We start from the raw sequence: 23,336 nt of genomic DNA, 5'->3' as shown, positions 1-23,336 counted from the left end.
TTTCTATGAAGAGTAGTCCTGGTAGGGGTCCTGATAGGTGTCCTGATAGGGGTCCTGGCCCTCTGAGGGTTGTGTGGATGACGTGATGAAGACTGTTTCTATGAAGAGTAGTCCTGGTAAGGGCCCTGGTAGGGGTCCTGATAGGGGTCTTGGTAGGGGTCCTGATAGGTGTCCTGATAGGGGTCCTGGTAGGTGTCCTGATAGGGGTCCTGGTAGGGGTCTTGGTAGGGGTCCTGATAGAGGTCCTGATAGGGGTCCGGGTAGGTGTCCTGATAGGGGTCCTGGTAGGGGTCTTGTAGGGGTCCTGATAGGAATCCTGCTAGGGGTCCTGATAGGGGTCCTGATAGGGGGTCCTGGTAGGTGTCCTGATAGGGGTCCTGGTAGGGGTCTTGGTAGGGTCCCGATAGGAATCCTGCTAGGGGTCCTGATAGGTGTCCTGATAGGGGTCCTGGTAGGTGTCCTGATAGGGGTCCTGGTAGGGTTCTTGGTAGGGGTCCTGATAGGTGTCCTGGTAGGTGCCCTGATAGGGGTCCTGGTAGGGGTCCTGATAGGAATCCTGCTAGGGGTCCTGATAGGTGTCCTGGTAGGTGCCCTGATAGGGGTCCTGATAGGAATCCTGCTAGGGGTCCTGATAGGTGTCCTGATAGGGGTCTTGGTAGGGGTCCTGATAGGTGTCCTGATAGGGGTCTTGGTAGGGGTCTTGGTAGGGGCCCTGGCCCTCTGAGGGTTGTGTGGATGACGTTGTTGACTACATCGTCAGTGGACCGGTTCTGGCGATAAGCAAACGGGTCTACGGTGTCTAGGATGGTCTTCTTGATGTGGGTCAAGACTATTCTCTCCAAACACGTCATCACTATTGGGGTGAGAGCAGCAGGGCGAGAGTCTTCGGGCAGGTTTTTCTTTGGGCACGATGGTGGTGGACTTGAAGAAGGTGGACTGTAAGCTTGTGCTAGTGACAGGTTGTAAATGTTAGCAAGCAGTAGATACATACATTTATATGTATAGCTTAGCATTAGCTGATACTAGCAGGTAGATAAAGATGGGTCTGTTTCCTGTCTGTCCTGTAGGGGGAGGAGTTTCCCATCCACTGCTTGCCATACCGTACCAACATCTCCTTTCCAGACTCCGCCTTCCCTACTGCAGAAGCCAATCACATTCAGGTAATCATCTGACCTGTCAGCCAATCACAGAGCTGATTTATATCCAAAAGATTTGTTTAAAAAAATGTAAACTGCTGACCTCTGATTGGTTTCCTGCAGTGCCGCCGTGCATTACGGGTAGTGCATGAGTCACTACAAGGAGCGGAGCAAGTGTTTGAGGACCATGAGGTACCTGCCGGAGGGGGCGGAGTCACCTGGGACCAAGAGAAGCTCAACCAATTCCAACACCTGCAGCACCGCCTGCTGGAGGAGGGGAGTTGTGTGAGTACCTGTCTGTCTGGCTGTCCATCTGAACAACTGGCTGTCTGTCTGGCTGTCCATCTGAACAACTGTCTGTCTGTCTGTCTGTCTCTCTGAACACCTGTCTGTTTGTCTGTCTGTCCGAACACCTGTCTTTTTGAATACCTATCTGTCCGAATACGCGTCTATCTGAATACATGTCTGTTTGTCTGAACACCTGTCTATCTGAATTCCCGTCTATTTGTCTGTCTGAACACCTGTCTATCTGAAAACCTGTCTGTATGAATACCTATCTGATCTTTTCTCTCTCTCTCTCTCTCTCCCTCTCTCTCTCTCTCTCTCTCTCTCTCCAGTTGTCCAGTGTTGATGGCTCAGGTGTTTTATCTTCTTACTTCAGTAATGTGACAGCAGTTCTGGAGCAGCAGGTAAACTCACAAACATAATGAATGATATATAAATGATATATAAATGATATATATAAGTGTATATATATACATATGCATATATATGTATATTTACACATATATATACAGTAGAGTCTCTCGTCATTGGGCGAGAGGTCTGTCTGCTTGCACCAATCCCAGCTGAAGGGGCGGATCTCTCTGTGTGTCACTCAGGACAGCGCAGGCTGTGGTTGGATGTCTCTGAGGAGAGATCTTCTCCGGGTCCTAGAGTTCACCCTCCACCACCATCACACTTGTTTCACCTGGAGACACGCCCACTGATGACAGGGACCACGCCCACTGATGACACTGACAATATATATTCTTCTAACTAGTTCTATCTATTTATTTTTTTTTATATTTATTAAGACATTTTTAATTTTTTATACCTATATTTTATATTTCATAAATTATTTTTTAAATATTTAAATTATGTTGTTCTGGTTGTGTCAATGATCAATGTATTATTTATTGTTAGCATCATAAAATAAAACATATTCATGTTTAAGATTCGTGTCTTTGATTATTAGCTTATAGTTGGGATGTGTTTGATTACAGGAATCATTGGAAATGAACATTAATTACACTTTGATGAATCTTGAATCTGGTTTGAAAAGCAACGTACATTCATTTAGCATTCCTAAGTATTTATATAGCATTTATTTAGCATTCCTAAGTATTTAATAGTATTTATTTAGCATTCATAAGTATTTATATAGTGTTGAAATAGTGCATTCGTTACTATATTCAGTAACGAATGCACATGCATGAGTGTGAGTACAAACAAAGGACTGGAGAAGAGAAGAGTTCTGCTTGATGGTCTTTAATGTCCTTTACAACCCGTTAGCAACTTCCTTTTTACAGCAAGTAGAAGCTACAACATGGACGAGAGGGTTTTTTACTGACAGCATTTATACTGTAGAACAAACCCCAGACCTCCTTTATTTACAGATAGCATTTATACTGTAGAACAAACCTGAGACCTCCTTTATTTACTGACAGCATTTCTACTGTAGAACAAACCTGAGACCTCCTTTATTTACTGATAGCATTTATACTGTAGAACAAACCTGAGACCTCCTTTATTTACTGACAGCATTTCTACTGTAGAACAAACCTGAGACCTCCTTTATTTACTGATAGCATTTATACTGTAGAACAAACCTGAGACCTCCTTCATTTACTGATAGCATTTATACTGTAGAACAAAGCCCAGACCTCCTTTCAGGCATCTAACCAAAAAGAAACATAGACTGGGAGACAGGAACAAGTACAAGTGGACCCTTAGAGAACTACAAAGGAAGTGGAGAACTACAAAGGAAGGTCGGTGCATGAGCACAGACAGTCAGAGCCTGAATAAATAAATAAATAACATATGTATATATATATTAGGGCACGTTAATATACACAAAACATATGTGTACATGTATAGATATATTTATATATACATATATACATATGTACATATATATAATTATACATATATATAGACATATAAATATAAGTGTCTGAACAAACAAGGGTGCTCAGATTTTAATCAGGTTTGATTATTAATAAAATATTTACAAAAATAACATTTGTGAATAAATAATGCCCTTGCTTTTATATTTCACACAGTATTTAATTAATAATAGTATTTAATCCTGAGAGTTTACATGTATTACTATATGGTTACCTCTATGGGGCCTAAAACTTCCTCTGAGTGCAAATGTGCATTACAATTGTTATATATATATATATATATATATATATATATATATATATATATATATATATATATATATATATGTATATATATATATATATATATATATATTTCAAGCTATACCTGTACTAGTAAAAATATCTGTATGCCCGTTTGCTCGTGAGTCAATCTGAAGGAAAGAGCAAATATTAATACAAGTACAAAAAAGTACATTATAGCATTAATTCATGGATTTGTGTGTGTATGTGCGTGTGTGTATGTATGTGTTTGTTGTGTATGTGTGTGTGTGTGTGTGTGTGTTAACCAGAAGAAAGGTGCTAATCAATATGTAAACACTCACAGCTCATCAATAAGTAAATACACTTGGTTATAGAACATGATATTGATCGTGACCCTGTAGAAGCAGCTGATTGGTCCGCACACGAAGCTCTCCGTCTGATTGGATAAACAAACTTTGTCCTGCACTGTGATTGGCTGAATCAAGTCCCAACACAGGAACCACACGTGAGTGAGTAACTGGAGCGATGCCATCGGCTGTCAGAGGGTGGAGGACTGTTTGATGCTGTGGAAGGACACTCTGCTGGGGGAGGTGGGCAGCGACGTGGCGCGCACCGCCCGGCTCCGGAAGGAGTGACGGTCCTGCCAACGAATCCAGCGCTTCCTGACCGCAGTCCGCACCTGAGCACAGATCATCAGACATATATATATATATATATCTCATCATATATATCTCATCATGTTTACACAAGATATCATGTTTATATAGCATACCATGTATATAACGTATCATGTATACATCATATCATGTTTATATAACACATCATCATGTTTATATAACACACTTTATATATAACACATCATCTTGTATATATAACATATATAACAGATCATCATGTATGCATAACAGATCATCATGTATATATACCATTTCATAATTTATATATAACATATATAACATGGGGCCACACGTAGAACCCTGTGGAACGCTACGGATGGAAAGATCAAAAGAAGAATAAATTACCTCACTGTTGAGAAAACAATAGAAAACAGAAACAAAGAACCCCTGTTGAGACAAACAGAGGAGAGAGTTAGCTGCTAACAGTGCTAACAGGCTACTAGCAGTGTTAAAAGGCTAATAACAGTGCTAATAGGCTAATAACAGAGCTAATAGGCTACTAACAGAGCTAATATGCCAATAACATAGCTAATATGCCAATAACAGAGCTAATATGCCAATAACAGAGCTAATATGCCAATAACAGAGCTAATAGGCTAATAACAGAGCTAATAGGCTACTAACAGAGCTAATAAAGTGTGTGGGGGGGGGGCGCGTCCTCGATTAAGCTAAGCTGCATGTCTTTGGATGGAGAACCCACACTGACACGGGGAGAACCCCACAGCACCCCGTTCACCTTGAACCTGGACTCTGCGGTTTGTAAAGACAGATCCTGAACGAACCTGGAAGGACTCCAGGACGGAGTTGAAGTAGATGAAGACGATCTGAGCGACCTCATCTTCTCCCCCAGGATTCACAAAGAACAACATGTAGGTGATTCCTAACAGAGGCAGCAGCACCAGCGTCGCCTTCACCGCCTTCCTGCAGGAGCAACCAATCAGACAGAGGGGCCGTGAACGTATGATCTTTGGCTGCGGTGGAATCGTCCTTTTTGGTGAGGAACCTTCCTAACTGAGTGAAATGACCTGAAGTACCTCAGTGGCCTCCATGATAAGAGCCGGTCAAATTCTCTAAACGCAAAGATAAGGAGCTTCAATGCTTCCTAACTTAGCTCCTTTAGCAAAGGAACCACTGGACCTGCCTTTACTAAAGGAAAGGAGATAATGCCGACCCACAATTCCTTGCGGCGGCAACATTTAAAGTGACGCGCCAATCGGCCGTTCGCGAGAACAAACGATCATGAAGACAAATGCAGATCATGTAAATAACCGTTAGCATAACTTGGAAATACTTTCAATAATCTGTTAAACCGGCTGGAAAACTACGAACGTTATGTTGCTGAAAACTGCTGTAAAGTGATCAAACTGCTGTAAAGTGATCAAACTGCTGTAATGATATTCTGTTGTCCTGCAGCTTCAGCCCTCATTCTTTTATTTGACTTCAGCTACAGAAGCTTTGATGAAAGAGTTAAACTGGTAGAGCTCTTCAGTCTGAGTCATGTCTCTGACTATCATCTTTGGATCAACTATGTTGTCCCATTAGAATAAAACATGTCAAGTCAACACTTCTAGTTGACACTGAGTTGTGTCTCATAAACTGTTGTCTGCATATTTTTATGATCAGATCATAACCTGCATATAACCATAACAGCATAAAGGGATATGAGACATACATATATGACACACATATATGACACATTGTTATTGTGAGAATGTATTTAATTCAACATGTTTGAAACTGTTCAGTAGCTTTGGTTTCACTTTCATATTCCGTCTTTCATTTCTATTCCAACCTCATGAATAAAGTAATACCATGAACCAGGTTGCTAAATTGATATCAATAAATAACTTCCAGTGTTTGTACCAGTTGTTCTACCTGTTTTATTGGAACCTGTGTTTTGGCTGGTACCTGTACTGGATGGTCTCTGATGTGGTTGATGCCCTCAGTTTGGTCATCAGGATCCGAACAATGTTGAACAGGAAGATGAAGTTAATCTGAGGAGAAGAACACATGAACACTGACTGTCAGTTCGTCCAGATAAAACCAAAACATGTGACTAGAGAGGCACAGATAGGAGAACCATTGTTTCCTGTTGTGTCTCTAGCATGCACTCCTCTCTTGTTTTTAAACATGCTCAAACATGTAAACTTCTCAGTTTAAAGAGGATTGCAGCGTCGTCAATGTCCCACTTGGCCCAGGCAGCCAATCAAACGAGCCACAAGGTGGGCTTCACTATCCCAGTAGATATGGGACATGTGTTCTCATGTGTTCTCAGTAATAGCAGATAGACTATTTAAGGTGGACCTGATGTGACTAGTTGAAATAGATTGTATTTAAGGTGGACTAAGAACCAAAACACATGTGGCAGGCATGTGAACTTGAATTGTTTGTCATATTACATACTTTTTTCATTCAATAGGTCTTCTGCATTCAACACATCCTCAGCAGGAGCAGTCGGCTGCTGAAAGCGGTGTCTTGCTCAAGGACACTTTCCACATGCAAACTATGGGGAGACCGGGGATCGAACCGTGTACCCTGCGGTTTCAAGATGACCACCACAGTCGGGTGCAGGGGGCGGAGCAGGGATTCTAACATGTGACACAGATGTGGTTGCGTAACTCTTACCAGCAGGACCAGGATCATGGGACCTTGGTAGATGTAGTCTGTATAAACTCCCGCCTTCTTTCCAAACCAGCACCTGTCAATCAAAACGTGACCACCAATCAGATCGCCTCTTCTCAGGGTTCATTACTCATATTGATGACATCATCAAGTCCTGCTCTGTGATTGGTTTAACTTTTGTTTTAAAGCCAAAAGCTATTGTTGTTGTTATTATTATTATTATTATTTACACCACACTTCAATAAGGAGAGTGAATATTAACTTAAGGAGGAACCTGTTCTGATGTGTTCTCATGGGTTCTGATGGGTTCTCATGTGTTCTGACGTGTTCAGGTGTGTTCTGATGTGTTCCCATGGGTTCCGATGTGTTCTCATGTTTTCTTATGTGTTCTTGTGGGTTCTGATGTGCTCTCATGTTTTCTCATGGGTTCTGACGTGTTCTTGTGCGTTCTTGTGCATTCTTCTGGGTTTATAGGGTTATTATGGGTTCTTATGGATCCTGACGGGTTCCTATGGGTTCTTATGGGTTATGATGTGTTAGAAGATCAACAGAACATTAGCTGCTGTTCTTGTGAGTCATAATATTATCGCCACTGATAAACGTCCATAAATCTGCTCAGAATTCACAACTTGTCTGAATCCTTTGTGAAAGTTTTCTTCAGTTTCCCATCATGCATTGGGTCTGAAAACAGCGGCCGCCTCAATCAAGCGAGATCATCGCTGATCAGGTATGCATGACGTCAAAACAAATCTACCCAGCATGCATTGTGGAAGCTGTGAGGGTTAGTATGATTGTGTGACTTACTTCTCATTGTCGTAGTAAAGCTTCCCGAAAGCCCAAGCCACTATGATGGGAAATGGAATACCTGTAAACAGACAGACAGGTGGTCAGGTAAAGCTGTGGACAGAGACAGGTAGACAGGTAAAGCTGTGGACGGAGACAGGTAGACGGGCAAAGATGTAGACAGAGACAGGTAGACAGGTAGACAGGTAAAGCTGTGGACAGAGACAGGTAGACAGGTAAAGCTGTGGACAGAGACAGGTAGACAGGTAAAGCTGTGGACGGAGACAGGTAGACGGGCAAAGATGTAGACAGAGACAGGTAGACAGGTAGACAGGTAAAGCTGTGGACAGAGACAGGTAGACAGGTAAAGCTGTGGACGGAGACAGGTGGACAGGTAAAGCTGTGGACAGAGACAGGTAGACAGGTAGACAGGTAAAGCTGTGGACAGAGAGAGGTAGACAGGTAAAGCTGTGGACGGAGACAGGTGGACAGGTAAAGCTGTGGACAGAGAGAGGTAGACAGGTAAAGCTGTGGACAGAGACAGGTAGACAGGTAAAGCTGTGGACAGAGAGAGGTAGACAGGTAAAGCTGTGGACGGAGACAGGTAGACAGGTAAAGGTGTGGACGGAGACAGGTAGACAGGTAAAGCTGTGGACAGAGACAGGTAGACAGGTAGACAGGTAGACAGGTAAAGCTGTGGACAGAGACAGGTAGACAGGTAGACAGGTAAAGCTGTGGACAGAGACAGGTAGACAGGTAGACAGGTAGATAGGTAAAGATGTGGACAGAGACAGGTGGACAGACAAGTGGACAGACAGGGGGACAGACAGGTGACAGATAGGTGGACAGACAGGTGGCTGACCCCAGCCGATGCAGATGAACATCCACCTCCTCAGCCTGTCGGTGTGATACGTGAGGACGACGGCCGTGTGGAGAAAACAACCTTCACCAAACATCCAGAAGAAGTTAGTCACCTGGAAGTAATTATAACCTGCTGTGACCAAGCGGCACCACACCTGAGGAGGAGGAGGGGGAGGAGGAGGAGGAGGAGGAGGACGAGGGAGAGGAGGGGGAGGTGGAAGAGGAAAATGAGAAAGAGGAGGAGGAAAAAAGTAAATCTGTGTTCAATTGTTTCTCTCCTCTTTGTCTTGTTACCAGGGTAACCAGTGATGTCACAGTAAACCAACCTGTCAATCAAAGACGTTACCTGGTTGCTATCGGTAACAGCAGGGTTCATCGTTAACTGCACGATGAACCAGGTGGAGTTCCTCAAGATGAACGCAGAGATCAGGTTCCAGTGGATGATGTTCCTCAGACACCGAATACTCCTGCACACACACACACACACACACACACACACACACACACACACACACACACACACACACACACACACACACACACACACACACACACACACAGGTAACTGACCTCACCTGTAACTCAGACAGACAGACAGACAGACAGACAGACAGACAGACAGACAGACAGACAGACAGACAGACAGACAGACAGACACACACACACACACACACACACACACACACACACACACACACACACACACACACACACACACACACACACACACACACCTTACCTGAGTCTCATGAAGAGTGTGAAGGCGAGCAGCAGAGCGCCCAGAGAGATGCAGTGACCCAGGAAGTTGATGATCACAGCCACCTGATAATGAGCTTTACTCTTCCTCTAAACACAGGAAACATACAGCAGTTAGTTTGTTTGTTTGTACAACATGTCGTAGTATAAAAAGGAAAAACCCAAGGAAAGAATCCGACACCAGAAGAGGAAAGTCATCCAAGATTATTCTAAATGTCTGAAGAATGTTTATAACATTTGTTTAATTACAGATTCCAGCAGCTTGAGAAACACGGACTGTGAAATATGTTGAAAGTGCATCTGAAGCTGTAAATTATCAAATAATCATGGAGAAGAGTTACTTTATGGATGCTTTCACCTGTAACCTAGGTTAACCTAACTAACCTTTGCGAGTCTCCAAATCACTGCAACTAGTCCCCAGACCTTGTTAGCTAGTCCTCAGACCTTGTTAGCTAGTCCCTAAATCACTGCAACTAGTCCTCAGACCTTGTTAGCTAGTCCCCAGACCTTGTTAGCTAGTCCCCAAACCACTGCAACTAGTCCCCATACCTTGTTAGCTAGTCCCCAAACCACTGCAACTAGTCCCCAAACCACTGTAGCTAGTCCCTAAATCACTGCAACTAGTCCCCAGACCTTGTTAGCTAGTCCCCAAACCACTGCAACTAGTCCCCATACCTTGTTAGCTAGTCCTTAAACCACTGCAACTAGTCCCCAAACCACTGTAGCTAGTCCCTAAATCACTGCAACTAGTCCCCAAACCTTGTTAGCTAGTCCGTAAATCACTGCAACTAGTCCCCAGACCTTGTTAGCTAGTCCTCAGACCTTGTTAGCTAGTCCCTAAACCACTGCAACTAGTCCCCATACCTTGTTAGCTAGTCCCCAAACCACTGCAACTAGTCCCCAAACCACTGTAGCTAGTCCCTAAATCACTGCAACTAGTCCCCAGACCTTGTTAGCTAGTCCGTAAATCACTGCAACTAGTCCCCATACCTTGTTGGCTAGTCCCCAAACCACTGTAGCTAGTCCCTAAATCACTGCAACTAGTCCCCAGACCTTGTTAGCTAGTCCTCAGACCTTGTTAGCTAGTCCCTAAATCACTGCAACTAGTCCCCAGACCTTGTTAGCTAGTCCAGAGATCTCTGCAGCTGGTCTCCAGACCTCTGTAACTAATTACTAAACAGTTGGAAAGAAATTAATTGTCTTCTTTTCTTAACATTTCTTTAGATGGTGCATTTCAACTGTCCAGCTCTGTGCTGTTTGTTTTCATGAATAGATGATTGAATATCTAACCAAAACAGTAGAGAAGCGATCCTCAGAGAGTTTGTTTTCTCTGATGATGAATATCTATGCAACATTTATCTTCGGCCTGCTTTGACTGTCAACAGACACCTCTCTCTCTCATTGATTATGGCTCTGTGATTGGCCGACAGCCAACTCTGTTGTCCAATCAGAGGAGAGCAGGAAATAGGCGACAGATTTTCTCAGTGGGAAGGGAAACAGTAACTGTGTTACGTGACAGAGCATATGGACACACACACATACACACACACACACACACACACACACACACACACACACACACACACACACACACACACACACACACACACACAGTCCAGATGGTTCCCTCTGATCTTGCTGGACTCTCACTATTGTCTCTGATTGGTTGGTTCATGCTCATTTGTTTGCATATATTTTTATCTGGTTGATTTGTAGCAGCTGAAATGTTTGTGCAGATCAGGCACAAACTGTAATTCTCTTGTCCAAAATGAACTCTGTAACTAGTCCCTAGACCTTTGCAACTGTTCTTAGGCCAGTGGTTCTCAAACTTGTTCTGTCATGCCCACTTTGGAGGAAGAAAAATGTTCATGCCCCACCTCCCCAACAAAGTGATTTTTATTGAAATAACTTTTTGTGACTCCTCCATCCGTGCTCTTTCAAATATTAGAATAAAGAAAATTGCAATCAAGTTCAAGTAAACCAGATCGCTCCATCAGACAAAAACTAAAAAAATGTGCAATCACTTTATTTGAACAGTGCAAATAAAGTTCTATCTGTGCAAAAAATAACCAATATTTGGCAAAAGAAAGTACATATTGTGGCTGCAAATAACCGGTTTTGCACTGAATATCTTCTCAAGATAATAGCAATACCGTGCAACCTGTGCAAAACAGAATGAGTGCAGATGTGTGATCATCACGTTGCATCAGTATTAGTGGCTGCAGTGAGCTGCTTTCCTCTACACATCTTTTTTAAATGAGGTTGCAGGCTTGATACGGCCGCTCTCAATTCATGCTCAATGTTGAGCTGAGATCTGTATTTTGTTTTGAGAGACGCAACAGCAGAAAAGCGGATCTCCGTGAGATCTCACGGAGATCCGCTTTTTTCTGTCGTTGCCCACGTGAGCGTTGAAGTCTTCCAGGAGCACTATGGAGTCGGTGGGCGTCACCCTTTCCAGGACCCTCCAACCGACTCCAAATAAGGCCAGGTCTGGCTCGACCCCCCCCCCCCCCCCGACACCTCTCACCCTGGGCAACCTGCTCCACCTACTGCTCCACCTACTGCTCCACCAACTGCTCCATCTCCTGCTCCACCTCCAACACCACATTCTGCTCCACCTCCTGCACCACCTCCTACACCACCTCTTGCTCCACCTCCTGCTCCACATTCTGCTCCACCTCCTGCTCCACCTCCTGCTCCACCTCCAACACCACCTCTTGCTCCACCTCCTGCACCACCTCCTACACCACCTCTTGCTCCACCTACTGCTCCACCTCCTGCACCACCTCCTACATCACCTCTTGCTCCACCTCCTGCTCTACCTCCTGCACCACCTCCTGCTCTACCTCCTGCTCCACCTCCTGCTCTACCTCCTGCTCCACATCCTGCTCCACCTCCTGCACCACCTCCTGCTCTACCTCCTGCTCCACCTCCTGCTCTACCTCCTGCTCCACATCCTGCACCACCTCCTACACCACCTCCTGCTCCACCTCCTGCTCCACATCCTGCTCCACCTCCTAAACCACCTCCTGCTCCACCTCCTGCACCACCTCCTACACCACCTCCTACTCCACCTCCTGCTCCACCTCCTGCACCACCTCCTACACCACCTCCTACTCCACCTCCTGCTCCACCTCCTGCACCACCTCCTACACCACCTCCTGCTCCACCTCCTGCTCCACCTCTTGCTCCACCTCCTGCTCCACCTCCTGCTCCACCTCTTGCTCCAGCTCCATCGTTCAGGTCAAGAAACAGTCAGAACAAATCTCTGAGTGTGTGTGATCCATTAGAGATGACAAGATCAGAAAAACACATTATCACCCAAAAGACGTGTTAACACACACACACACACACACACACACACACACACACACACACACACACACACACACACACACACACACACACACACACACTGGGGACACGCGTCTCAGAACATGAGTTCCTTTGAACACTGATTCAGTAACGTCAGTGAATCATAAACTCATCGTTCTTTGTCTTTACAGCCAGTATAACTATGTAATTAACCCTAACCCAGTATAACTATCTAACTAACCATAACCCAGTATAACTATGTAATAAACCCTAACCCAGTATAACTATCTAACTAACCATAACCCAGTATAACTATGCAATTAGCCATAACCCAGTATAAGTATGTAATTAACCCTTACCCAGTATAACTATCTAACTAAGCATAACCCAGTATAACTATGCAATTAGCCATAACCCAGTATAACTATGTAATAAACCCTAACCCAGTATAACTATCTAACTAACCATAACCCAGTATAACTATGCAATTAGCCATAACCCAGTATAAGTATGTAATTAACCCTTACCCAGTATAACTATCTAACTAAGCATATCCCAGTATAACTATGTAATTAACCCTTACCCAGTATAACTATCTAACTAAGCATATCCCAGTATAACTATGTAATTAACCCAGTATAACTATCTAACTAAGCATTACCCAATATAACTATGTAATTAACCCTAACCCAGTATAACTATCTAACTAAGCAGAACCCAGTATAACTATGTAATTAACCCTAACCCAGTATAACTATCCAGCTAACTCTAACCCTCAATAATAACAATAATAAAAAACTACTATCAACCCTCTCAATCAAAATACCTCAAAACAATTGTTTAACCATTCCTGCAAAATTTGACAAAAAACGCCTATCCAGGTAAACCCAAAGTAAATTGGAAGCTGTACTTGAACTATGTGGAGTAAATGCATGAAAGGTAACAATCTGAAGCTTTTTCCCTCAATAGTCAGAATCACTTTAAGTGCTGCTGACACTGAGTTATATGAGTTTGAACACACTAAAGTATAAGGTTTTTATTTCCGCCTGAACATTTATTTGTAAATAGATGCCTGTAGATGACTATAAATGGGACTTATGGACTGGAAAACACAATGGGACCATAGCCTGAAGCCTTTTTTAGTCTAAGTAAAAACTTGGTAACAATATCACAGAAAATTAATATTTTACACATGTTTTTCTAATGAAATGTCTAGGCGTTTTTTCATTTTGAGACTGAAAATATTCCTGATCTATATACTATATACCAATTTAAAAAGGCTTATAGTCTTGCAAACTTATAGAGGTACTATTCATATATACTACCAGTATTACTGACAGAGAAAATGAAGTATAAATGCATTTTTAAGCTAATTCAATGACAGACTGACAGCAGCTGTCTCTTCTCATCAAATTGAAGGCTGTTGGGATTATTTTCCCCCCCTCTTCCCGGTACTTGTTCTTTAGGGAATTTCATCGCCTGTCATCTGAGCTGTACGACGTGACAGGCTAGACAGGGGTTGACTCTGTTCTTCAACGTAGCTTCTGGTTGGGTAATGTAGCTTGTCAGTCAGGACATGAAGCTCCTATTGGTTCAAGTGGGGATCCAATAGAAAGCTTACATTTCGGCGGACATTTTGATACCTAGTTTGTAGCTGTGCTCCCATGCAAATATGACTTTCTGTTAAAAACAAAACTGCTTTCGTTCATATCTTCCAGCTGATATGAAATGATGCAACGCCAGTTGGTGGATATTTATGGATGTAATCACGTGTTTTGGACTAAATCTTTTATGGGATTTATTTTTCTTGGACCTTTGCGATGCAACAACGCCGTTTTTGTTGGAATGTTATGGATTTATGGATCAATATGAGGCGTCATCGGTGAGTTGCCTGGATTTTGCTTTTGTTTGTTTGTTTGTTGTTGTCTGACAAAAGTCTCGTTTGTAGCTGCTGTGGTGGTCTGATCTTGAAACGGGTTACACAGCTGGAATCACAAGAATCGTAGGTTTCCAGAAACACATGGCACTCGTACCGAACGTGTACCGAACAATAAATAGGGGGTACAGTGTACACTGGAATGTCCAGAAAAGGACGCCCGCAGGACGGCAGAACGTTAGCAGTTTAAACATGTATCTCGATCTTTACCATCAAGTCTCACTATCCAATTAAAACTGGACTAGCCATCCTCTATGAATACTTAACCGTACCTACAACAATACCTAACCTTAACCCGATTCCTATTACCTAAACCCAACTGCTTACCTACCAACACATTACCTCAAACTCAATATAAAACCTACCTAGACCGATAACTTAACCAAAACTAACCCGGTTCATTTTGCCAAAACTCAACCATTTCCCTACTTACACCATCCCAAACCAAAAGCTAACCTTAACCTGATTCCTCTTACCTTACCTCAACCCTTTACCAACTAAAATCACTCAGACCAAACAAGATCCGAAAAAAGGACAAAACTACGCAAGAAAATATACTACTGTGACATGGGGAGATTCATGAGTACATTCATACAACCTAACCCAGTATAACTATCAAACTAACCATAACCCTAACCCAGTATAACTATCAAACTAACCATAACCCTAACCCAGTATAACTATCAAACTAACCCTAACCATAACCCTAACCCAGTATAACTATCTAACTAACCATAAAACAAACCCAGTATAACTAACCCTAAGTATAAACCTAAACCAGTATAACTAACTAACTAACTAACTAACTAACTATCTAACTAACTAACCATAAAACAAACCCAGTATAACTAACCCTAAGTATAAACCTAAACCAGTATAACTAACTAACTAGCTAACTAACTATCTAACTAACCATAAAACAAACCCAGTATAACTAACCCTAGGTATAAACCTAAACCAGTATAACTAACTAACTAACTAACTATCTAACTAACTAACTAACCATAAACTTAAACCAGTATAACTAACCATAACCCAGTGTAACTATCAAACGGACCATAATCAGTGTATTGATCAGTGTGTTGATCAGTGTGTGGATCAGTGTGTGGATCAGTGTGTGGATGACCTCACCAGGATAATGATCTCAGTGCACTGACTGTAGTTTCCTCGCAGAGCCCAGCTGCCATTAGACTGACACTCTCTGTAGACTCGGTCTGAACACACACACACACACACACACACACACACACACACACACACACACACACACACACACGCACACACACACACACACACACACACACACACGGTTATTATGTAACATTAATACAGAGGAACATTAAACTGTTACATATCTCAGGAAAATGATTTATTTTCATCAAACAGAAGATTTGGATTCTGATCATCTCAACCAACTAATGTTGATCGGTTAGATTGATCTGCAGGTTCTCCAGGAGAACTCGTCAGGTAATCAATGCTACAATTGTCATGTCATTGAGCTGTCCACATCAAATAGACTTAACTAGTATTCATATCAATAACTCATCAGTTTGCTCATCAACCTGTGAAACACAAGTCAACCAATCAAAGGCCAGAGATCTGATTACACAAGAGGAGAGGCAGCGTGGGCATTTCTCACTTTGTGAAGAGATGATGATGATGAAGACGAAGAAGGAATGAGACATGAGCTCCAGCTGGGCCACACACACACACACACACACACACACACACACACACACACACACACACACACACACACACACACACACGCGACTCATGTTTTTAAGTCAGTCAACAACTAAACATCTAATTAAACAGGATATGTATTTGTCACCCACACATTAACACTCACTGTCATTTCACTGTATCTCTGTTTAATGTGTTTGTTGGATGGCCTTTCAAAAGACCGGGAGACAGACCGGTGGACAGGCAGGTGGACAGAATGGTAGACAGACCGGTGGACAGGCAGGTACCTACTGGTGGTATTGTAGTGGATGCCGTTGAACTGTTCAGGACAGGGTCTGGAGATCAGCTGTCCTGCTGCACTATGAGGCCAACAGGTCCCTATACCGTCCACAGAAAGATCACAATACAGACCTGCAGAGAGACAGGCAGAGAGAGAGACAGGCATAGAGACGGGCAGACAGAGAAACAGTCAGACAGGCAGGCAGAGAGTCAAAATGAGACTATTACAGAAGTTACCATGAAGGGATTATAACCTATTCAGGTGAACTCTAAAAGTCAGCTGGACAGACCTGAGGTGTTACTGATGGTGATCGTCTGGTTCAGTAACGTCCTCGCTAAGAGACAACAATGCAGGAAGACAGAAAGATAAAGCAAGAATTATCTTCACTGTTCACTGTGTGTCTCCTATCTGAAGACGGAGAGAAGAGGAAGCTACCTGTCAGGTTGGTCGACAGCAGGGCCAAAGTTTCACAAGTCAACTCTGCCGGAGAAACCCGTCCGCTCAGCATAACACACACACACATCACCTGAAACACAAGATTATTACGTGTCATCAGTAGCGGGTCATCAGTGGCGGGCTGTCAGGGCCTGATTTTACTAAATTTCCCCTTGGGGATTAATAAAGTATATATTCATTAATTTTTTTATTCATTCATTCTGCTAAGCCTTCTCTGCTGGCCTAAACAGAATCACAAATGTATAGCTATTTTCTTTTTTTTAATCAGATTTATATTTATTTAAATGTGCCTAAAACAAGCCCAGAGAGTATCTAATTGATACAAATTAATATATACTTATGAGGATATATGTACTGTATGCGCGTATGTATGTACTATATATGTGCATATACATGTATGTATAGCTTACCATATAACTAGGAGTTTGAATATGTGTATGTATTATTCATAATCAGAAATTCAATTGAAGCAGATAAGTCCACCTTAATCATTTTCTACAATAATGATATGTATGGTGTACTAATAAGTCGTATAAATATGAGTGCTTTCAACACATCCATAAGTTTCTTAAGCGCTAAATAAACTATACGAACAGCGCGGCATGCAGCGGCTTTCCCGATGTACCAATCGCAAAAAAGCGCAAGGCTGTGATACAGTCTGTGAGACAGTCTGTGAGACAGGCTATGCATGCAGTATGTGAGACAGTCTGTGAGACAGTGTGTGAGACAGGCTATGCATACAGTATGTGAGAAAGTGTGTGAGACAGGCTATGCATACAGTATGTGAGACAGTGTGTGAGACAGGCTATGCATACAGTCTGTGAGACAGGCTATGCATACAGTCTGTGCGACAGGCTGTGCATACAGTATGTGAGACAGGCTATGCATACAGTATGTGAGACAGGCTATGCATACAGTCTGTGCGACAGGCTATGCATACAGTCTGTGAGACAGTGTGTGAGACAGGCTATGCATACAGTATGTGAGACAGTCTGTGAGACAGTGTGTGAGACAGGCTATGCATACAGTATGTGAGACAGTGTGTGAGACAGGCTATGCATACAGTCTGTGAGACAGTGTGTGAGACAGGCTATGCATACAGTATGTGAGACAGTGTGTGAGACAGGCTATGCATACAGTATGTGAGACAGTGTGTGAGACAGGCTATGCATACAGTCTGTGAGACAGGCTATGCATACAGTCTGTGAGACAGGCTATGCATACAGTCTGTGCGACAGGCTATGCATACAGTATGTGAGACAGGCTATGCATACAGTCTGTGAGACAGTGTGTGAGACAGGCTATGCATACAGTATGTGAGACAGTCTGTGAGACAGTGTGTGAGACAGGCTATGCATACAGTATGTGAGGCAGTCTGTGAAACAGTGTGTGAGACAGTGTGTGAGACAGGCTATGCATACAGTCTGTGAGACAGTCTATGCATACAGTCTGTGAGACAGTGTGTGAGACAGGCTATGCATACAGTATGTGAGACAGTGTGTGAGACAGGCTATGCATACAGTATGTGAGACAGTCTGTGAAACAGTGTGTGAGACAGTGTGTGAGACAGGCTATGCATACAGTATGTGAGACAGTCAATGCTCGGCTGCACTGTCGGCAGAATCGATAGCGTACAGGAAGTCATGATGATGTGAGAACGGATCTTGGCGATCTCGAAGAACTCTCTCTCTATAAAACTAATATAACTATTATCGCTCCTTCAACCATCATTATCACCATCATCGTCATCACTGCCTCCACCTGTCTATCTGAATTATTCTGTTGCTGTTTGAAGACGAGTTTCAAACTGAGAATTAATTAATAATTGAATCATGTCACATGATTCAGTTTGTAAGAAATACGTTATTATAAGTATATTTATTATTATTATTATTAACACAGACTCTTACCTGACTCATTATTTTTTCCATCACTGTCATTCAGCTCTACCGCTCACAGCCCCATGCCGCGCGGTCCGGTTTGAGACCTGTGTGAGTCCGGTTTGAATCCGGTTTGAATCCTGTTTTGAATCCGGTTTGAATCCTGTTTGAATCCCGCGTCCACATCAGAGGAGGAGAGACTGGTGAGCTACTGCCGGTCCTCACCAGCAACACTGAGACCGGAGCAGAGAGGCTGCAGAGCGTCTTCCAATCAGATCAGAGAGAGAGAGAGAGGAGGGAGGGAGAGAGAGAGGAGGGAGGGAGGGAGGGAGAGATGGAGAGATGGAGGGAGGGAGAGATGGAGGGAGAGATGGAGGGAGAGAGAGATGGAGGGACAGTGGGTGCATCCCAAGTCTCTTACTGCTCCCCATTTCCCTCACTTGATCAGTGTGATGGAGTTATTTTCTGCGCACATTCTAATAAAAACCCACTTAAAATATTTATACAAAATGATTGGATAATGTTTTCATTGAATTTGTGTTAAACTACTACTTATATAATAAAGACAGTTAACATCACTGTACTAATACTAATAAAGACAATTATCATAACTGTATTAATACTAATAAAGACAGTTACCGACAGTCAGGAAGGATCAGCCTCACGTGACTGAAGGATGATATATGATGTAGAAAGTGTTTTAACCAGATGGTGACTCAGAAACAAGTAGCATTCATTCAAAAAAATCCTATAAAAAATATTTAATAAATATTCAATAAAGTGTAAGTTCATGACAATATTAGTATATATTCTTTACTAAATCAAACACTGATGACACAGTGCTGTGTATGACATCTTTTTTTCAACCAAAAACAATGGTGCGCTGGTGAGGGGGTACATGGCTGAAAACATATTGTGAAATATGTCTTCAGCGGTTCATCACTGAAAGAAGATTCTAGTTACAACAACACCTTCTAGATACAACCGCACATTCTAGTTACAACATTCTAGATACAACATTCTAGATACAACCGCACATTCTAGTTACAACATTCTAGATACAACATTCTAGATACAACCGCACATTCTAGTTACAACATTCTAGATACAACATTCTAGATACAACCGCACATTCTAGCTACAACAGTCTAGTTACAACAGCACATTTTAGATACAACAGCACATTTTAGATACAACATTCTAGATACAACACATTTTAGATACAACATTCTAGATACAACAACACATTCTAGATACAACCGCACATTCTAGTTACAACATTCTAGCTACAACAGCACATTTTAGATACAACATTATAGATACAACAGCACATTTTAGATACAACATTCTAAATACAACAGCACATTCTAGATACAACATTCTAGATACAACAGCACATTCTAGATACAACATTCTAGATACAACAGCACATTCTAGATACAACATTCTATATACAACAGCACATTCTAGATACAACATTCTATATACAACAGCACATTCTAGATACAACATTCTAGATACAACAGCACATTTTATATACAACATTCTATATACAACAGCACATTCTAGATACAACAGTCTAGATACAACAGCACATTTTAGATACAACAGTCTAGATACAACAGCACATTCTAGCTACAACAGTCTAGTTACAACAGCACATTTTAGATACAACATTCTAGATACAACAGCACATTTTAGATACAACAGCACATTTCAGATACAACAGCACATTCTAGATACAACATTCTATATACAACAGCACATTTTAGATACAACATTGTATATACAACAGCACATTTTAGATACAACATTCTAGATACAACAGCACATTTTAGATACAACATTCTAGATACAACAGCACATTTTAGATACAACATTCTAGATACAACAGCACATTTTAGATACAACATTCTAGATACAACAGCACATTTTAGATACAACATTCTAGATACAACAGCACATTCTAGATACAACAGCACATTCTAGATACAACATTGTATATACAACAGCACATTTTAGATACAACATTCTAGATACAACAGCACATTTTAGATACAACAGCACATTTTAGATACAAAATTCTAGATACAACAGCACATTTTAGATACAACATTCTATATACAACAGCACATTATAGATACAACAGCACATTTTAGATACAACATTCTATATACAACAGCACATTATAGATACAACAGCACATTTTAGATACAACATTGTATATACAACAGCACATTCTAGATACAACATTCTAGATACAACAGCACATTCTAGATACAACATTCTAGATACAACAGCACATTCTAGATACAACATTCTAGATACAACAGCACATTTTAGATACAACAGTCTAGATACAACAGCACATTCTAGCTACAACAGTCTAGTTACAACAGCACATTTTAGATACAACAGCACATTTTAGATACAACATTCTATATACAACAGCACATTCTAGATACAACAGCACATTTTAGATACAACATTGTATATACAACAGCACATTTTAGATACAACATTCTATATACAACAGCACATTCTAGATACAACATTCTAGTTACAACAGCACATTTTAGATACAACAGCACATTTTAGATACAACATTCTATATACAACAGCACATTCTAGATACAACAGCACATTTCAGATACAACATTGTATATACAACAGCACATTTTAGATACAACATTGTATATACAACAGCACATTTTAGATACAACATTCTAGATACAACAGCACATTTTAGATACAACAGCACATTTTAGATACAAAATTCTAGATACAACAGCACATTTTAGATACAACATTCTATATACAACAGCACATTATAGATACAACAGCACATTTTAGATACAACATTCTATATACAACAGCACATTATAGATACAACAGCACATTTTAGATACAACATTGTATATACAACAGCACATTCTAGATACAACATTCTAGATACAACAGCACATTCTAGATACAACATTCTAGATACAACATTCTAGATACAACAGCACATTTTAGATACAACAGTCTAGATACAACAGCACATTCTAGCTACAACAGTCTAGTTACAACAGCACATTTTAGATACAACAGCACATTTTAGATACAACATTCTATATACAACAGCACATTCTAGATACAACAGCACATTTTAGATACAACATTGTATATACAACAGCACATTTTAGATACAACATTCTATATACAACAGCACATTCTAGATACAACATTCTAGTTACAACAGCACATTTTAGATACAACAGCACATTTTAGATACAACATTCTATATACAACAGCACATTCTAGATACAACAGCACATTTCAGATACAACATTGTATATACAACAGCACATTCTAGATACAACATTGTATATACAACAGCACATTCTAGATACAACATTCTAGATACAACAGCACATTCTAGATACAACATTCTATATACAACAGCACATTTTAGATACAACAGTCTAGATACAACAGCACATTTTAGATACAACAGTCTAGATACAACAGCACATTCTAGCTACAACAGTCTAGTTACAACAGCACATTTTAGATACAACAGCACATTCTAGATACAACATTCTAGATACAACAGCACATTCTAGATACAACATTCTAGATACAACAGCACATTTTAGATACAACATTGTAGATACAACAGCACATTCTAGATACAACATTCTAGATACAACAGCACATTTTAGATACAACATTCTAGATACAACAGCACATTTTAGATACAACATTCTAGATACAACAGCACATTTTAGATACAACATTCTAGATACAACAGCACATTTTAGATACAACATTGTATATACAACAGCACATTCTAGATACAACATTCTATATACACAACAGCACATTTTAGATACAACATTCTAGATACAACAGAACATTTTAGATACAACATTCTAGATACAACAGAACATTCTAGATACAACATTCTAGATACAACAGAACATTTTAGATAGCACATTCTAGATACAACAGCACATTCTTGATACAGCATTCTAGTTACAACAGCACATTATAGATACAACATTCTATATACAACAGCACATTCTAGATATAGCATTCTAGTTACAACCGCACATTCCTTTCACATTCAAGCCTTATTTCAGTGACGCAACAGTCCTACATGTATATTCCCTGAATCAAACAACAAACAAACAATATATTGATGAGTGAATTATTATCACATCGTCCTATTTAGATAAGATAATCCTTTATTAGTCCCGCAGTGGGGAAATTAGATTCTCTGGTTCTAGTCACATCTGGTCTCTATATCAGACCCACACACTATCATACTCTCACACACATTATCTCACACACACCTAACTGATTGGTTAAAGTTACCTGTCGACTGAACCAGTTTCTTGCCTGGAGGATGAGTTGGAGTTTGATGTTTTCTTAGTGAGACCATACTGCCACCTGCTGGCGTCACACGTGAACTCCACCTGACTCTCCAATAAGTCTGTCACAGGTATAATCACTCACCTGGTCCATTAGTGCAGAGAGCTCCGATTGGCTG

At 41.3% G+C, this 23,336-nt stretch overlaps 1 protein-coding gene across 1 annotated transcript; it reads right to left on the bottom strand.

The window, feature by feature from the left end:
* Positions 1 to 4,085: 4,085 nt before the first annotated feature.
* On the bottom strand, positions 4,086 to 23,311 carry crhr1 (corticotropin releasing hormone receptor 1; the record flags this gene model as incomplete). The annotated part of the gene is made up of 14 exons (XM_079232903.1): positions 4,086 to 4,226; positions 4,570 to 4,611; positions 5,007 to 5,145; positions 6,133 to 6,218; positions 6,850 to 6,922; positions 7,651 to 7,711; positions 8,492 to 8,645; positions 8,837 to 8,957; positions 9,230 to 9,336; positions 15,629 to 15,711; positions 16,475 to 16,594; positions 16,753 to 16,797; positions 16,899 to 16,989; positions 23,303 to 23,311. 14 exons carry the CDS (start codon positions 23,309 to 23,311, stop codon positions 4,086 to 4,088), a joined length of 1,272 nt encoding a protein of 423 aa, XP_079089029.1.
* Between the last annotated feature and the right edge of the window lie 25 nt (positions 23,312 to 23,336).

The sequence above is a fragment of the Taurulus bubalis genome (assembly GCF_910589615.1).
Source record: "Taurulus bubalis genome assembly, chromosome: 17".
Taxonomy (NCBI): domain Eukaryota; kingdom Metazoa; phylum Chordata; class Actinopteri; order Perciformes; family Cottidae; genus Taurulus; species Taurulus bubalis.
Note: the sequence above shows the minus strand (reverse complement) of the source record. Positions and strands in the feature narration are given on the sequence as shown.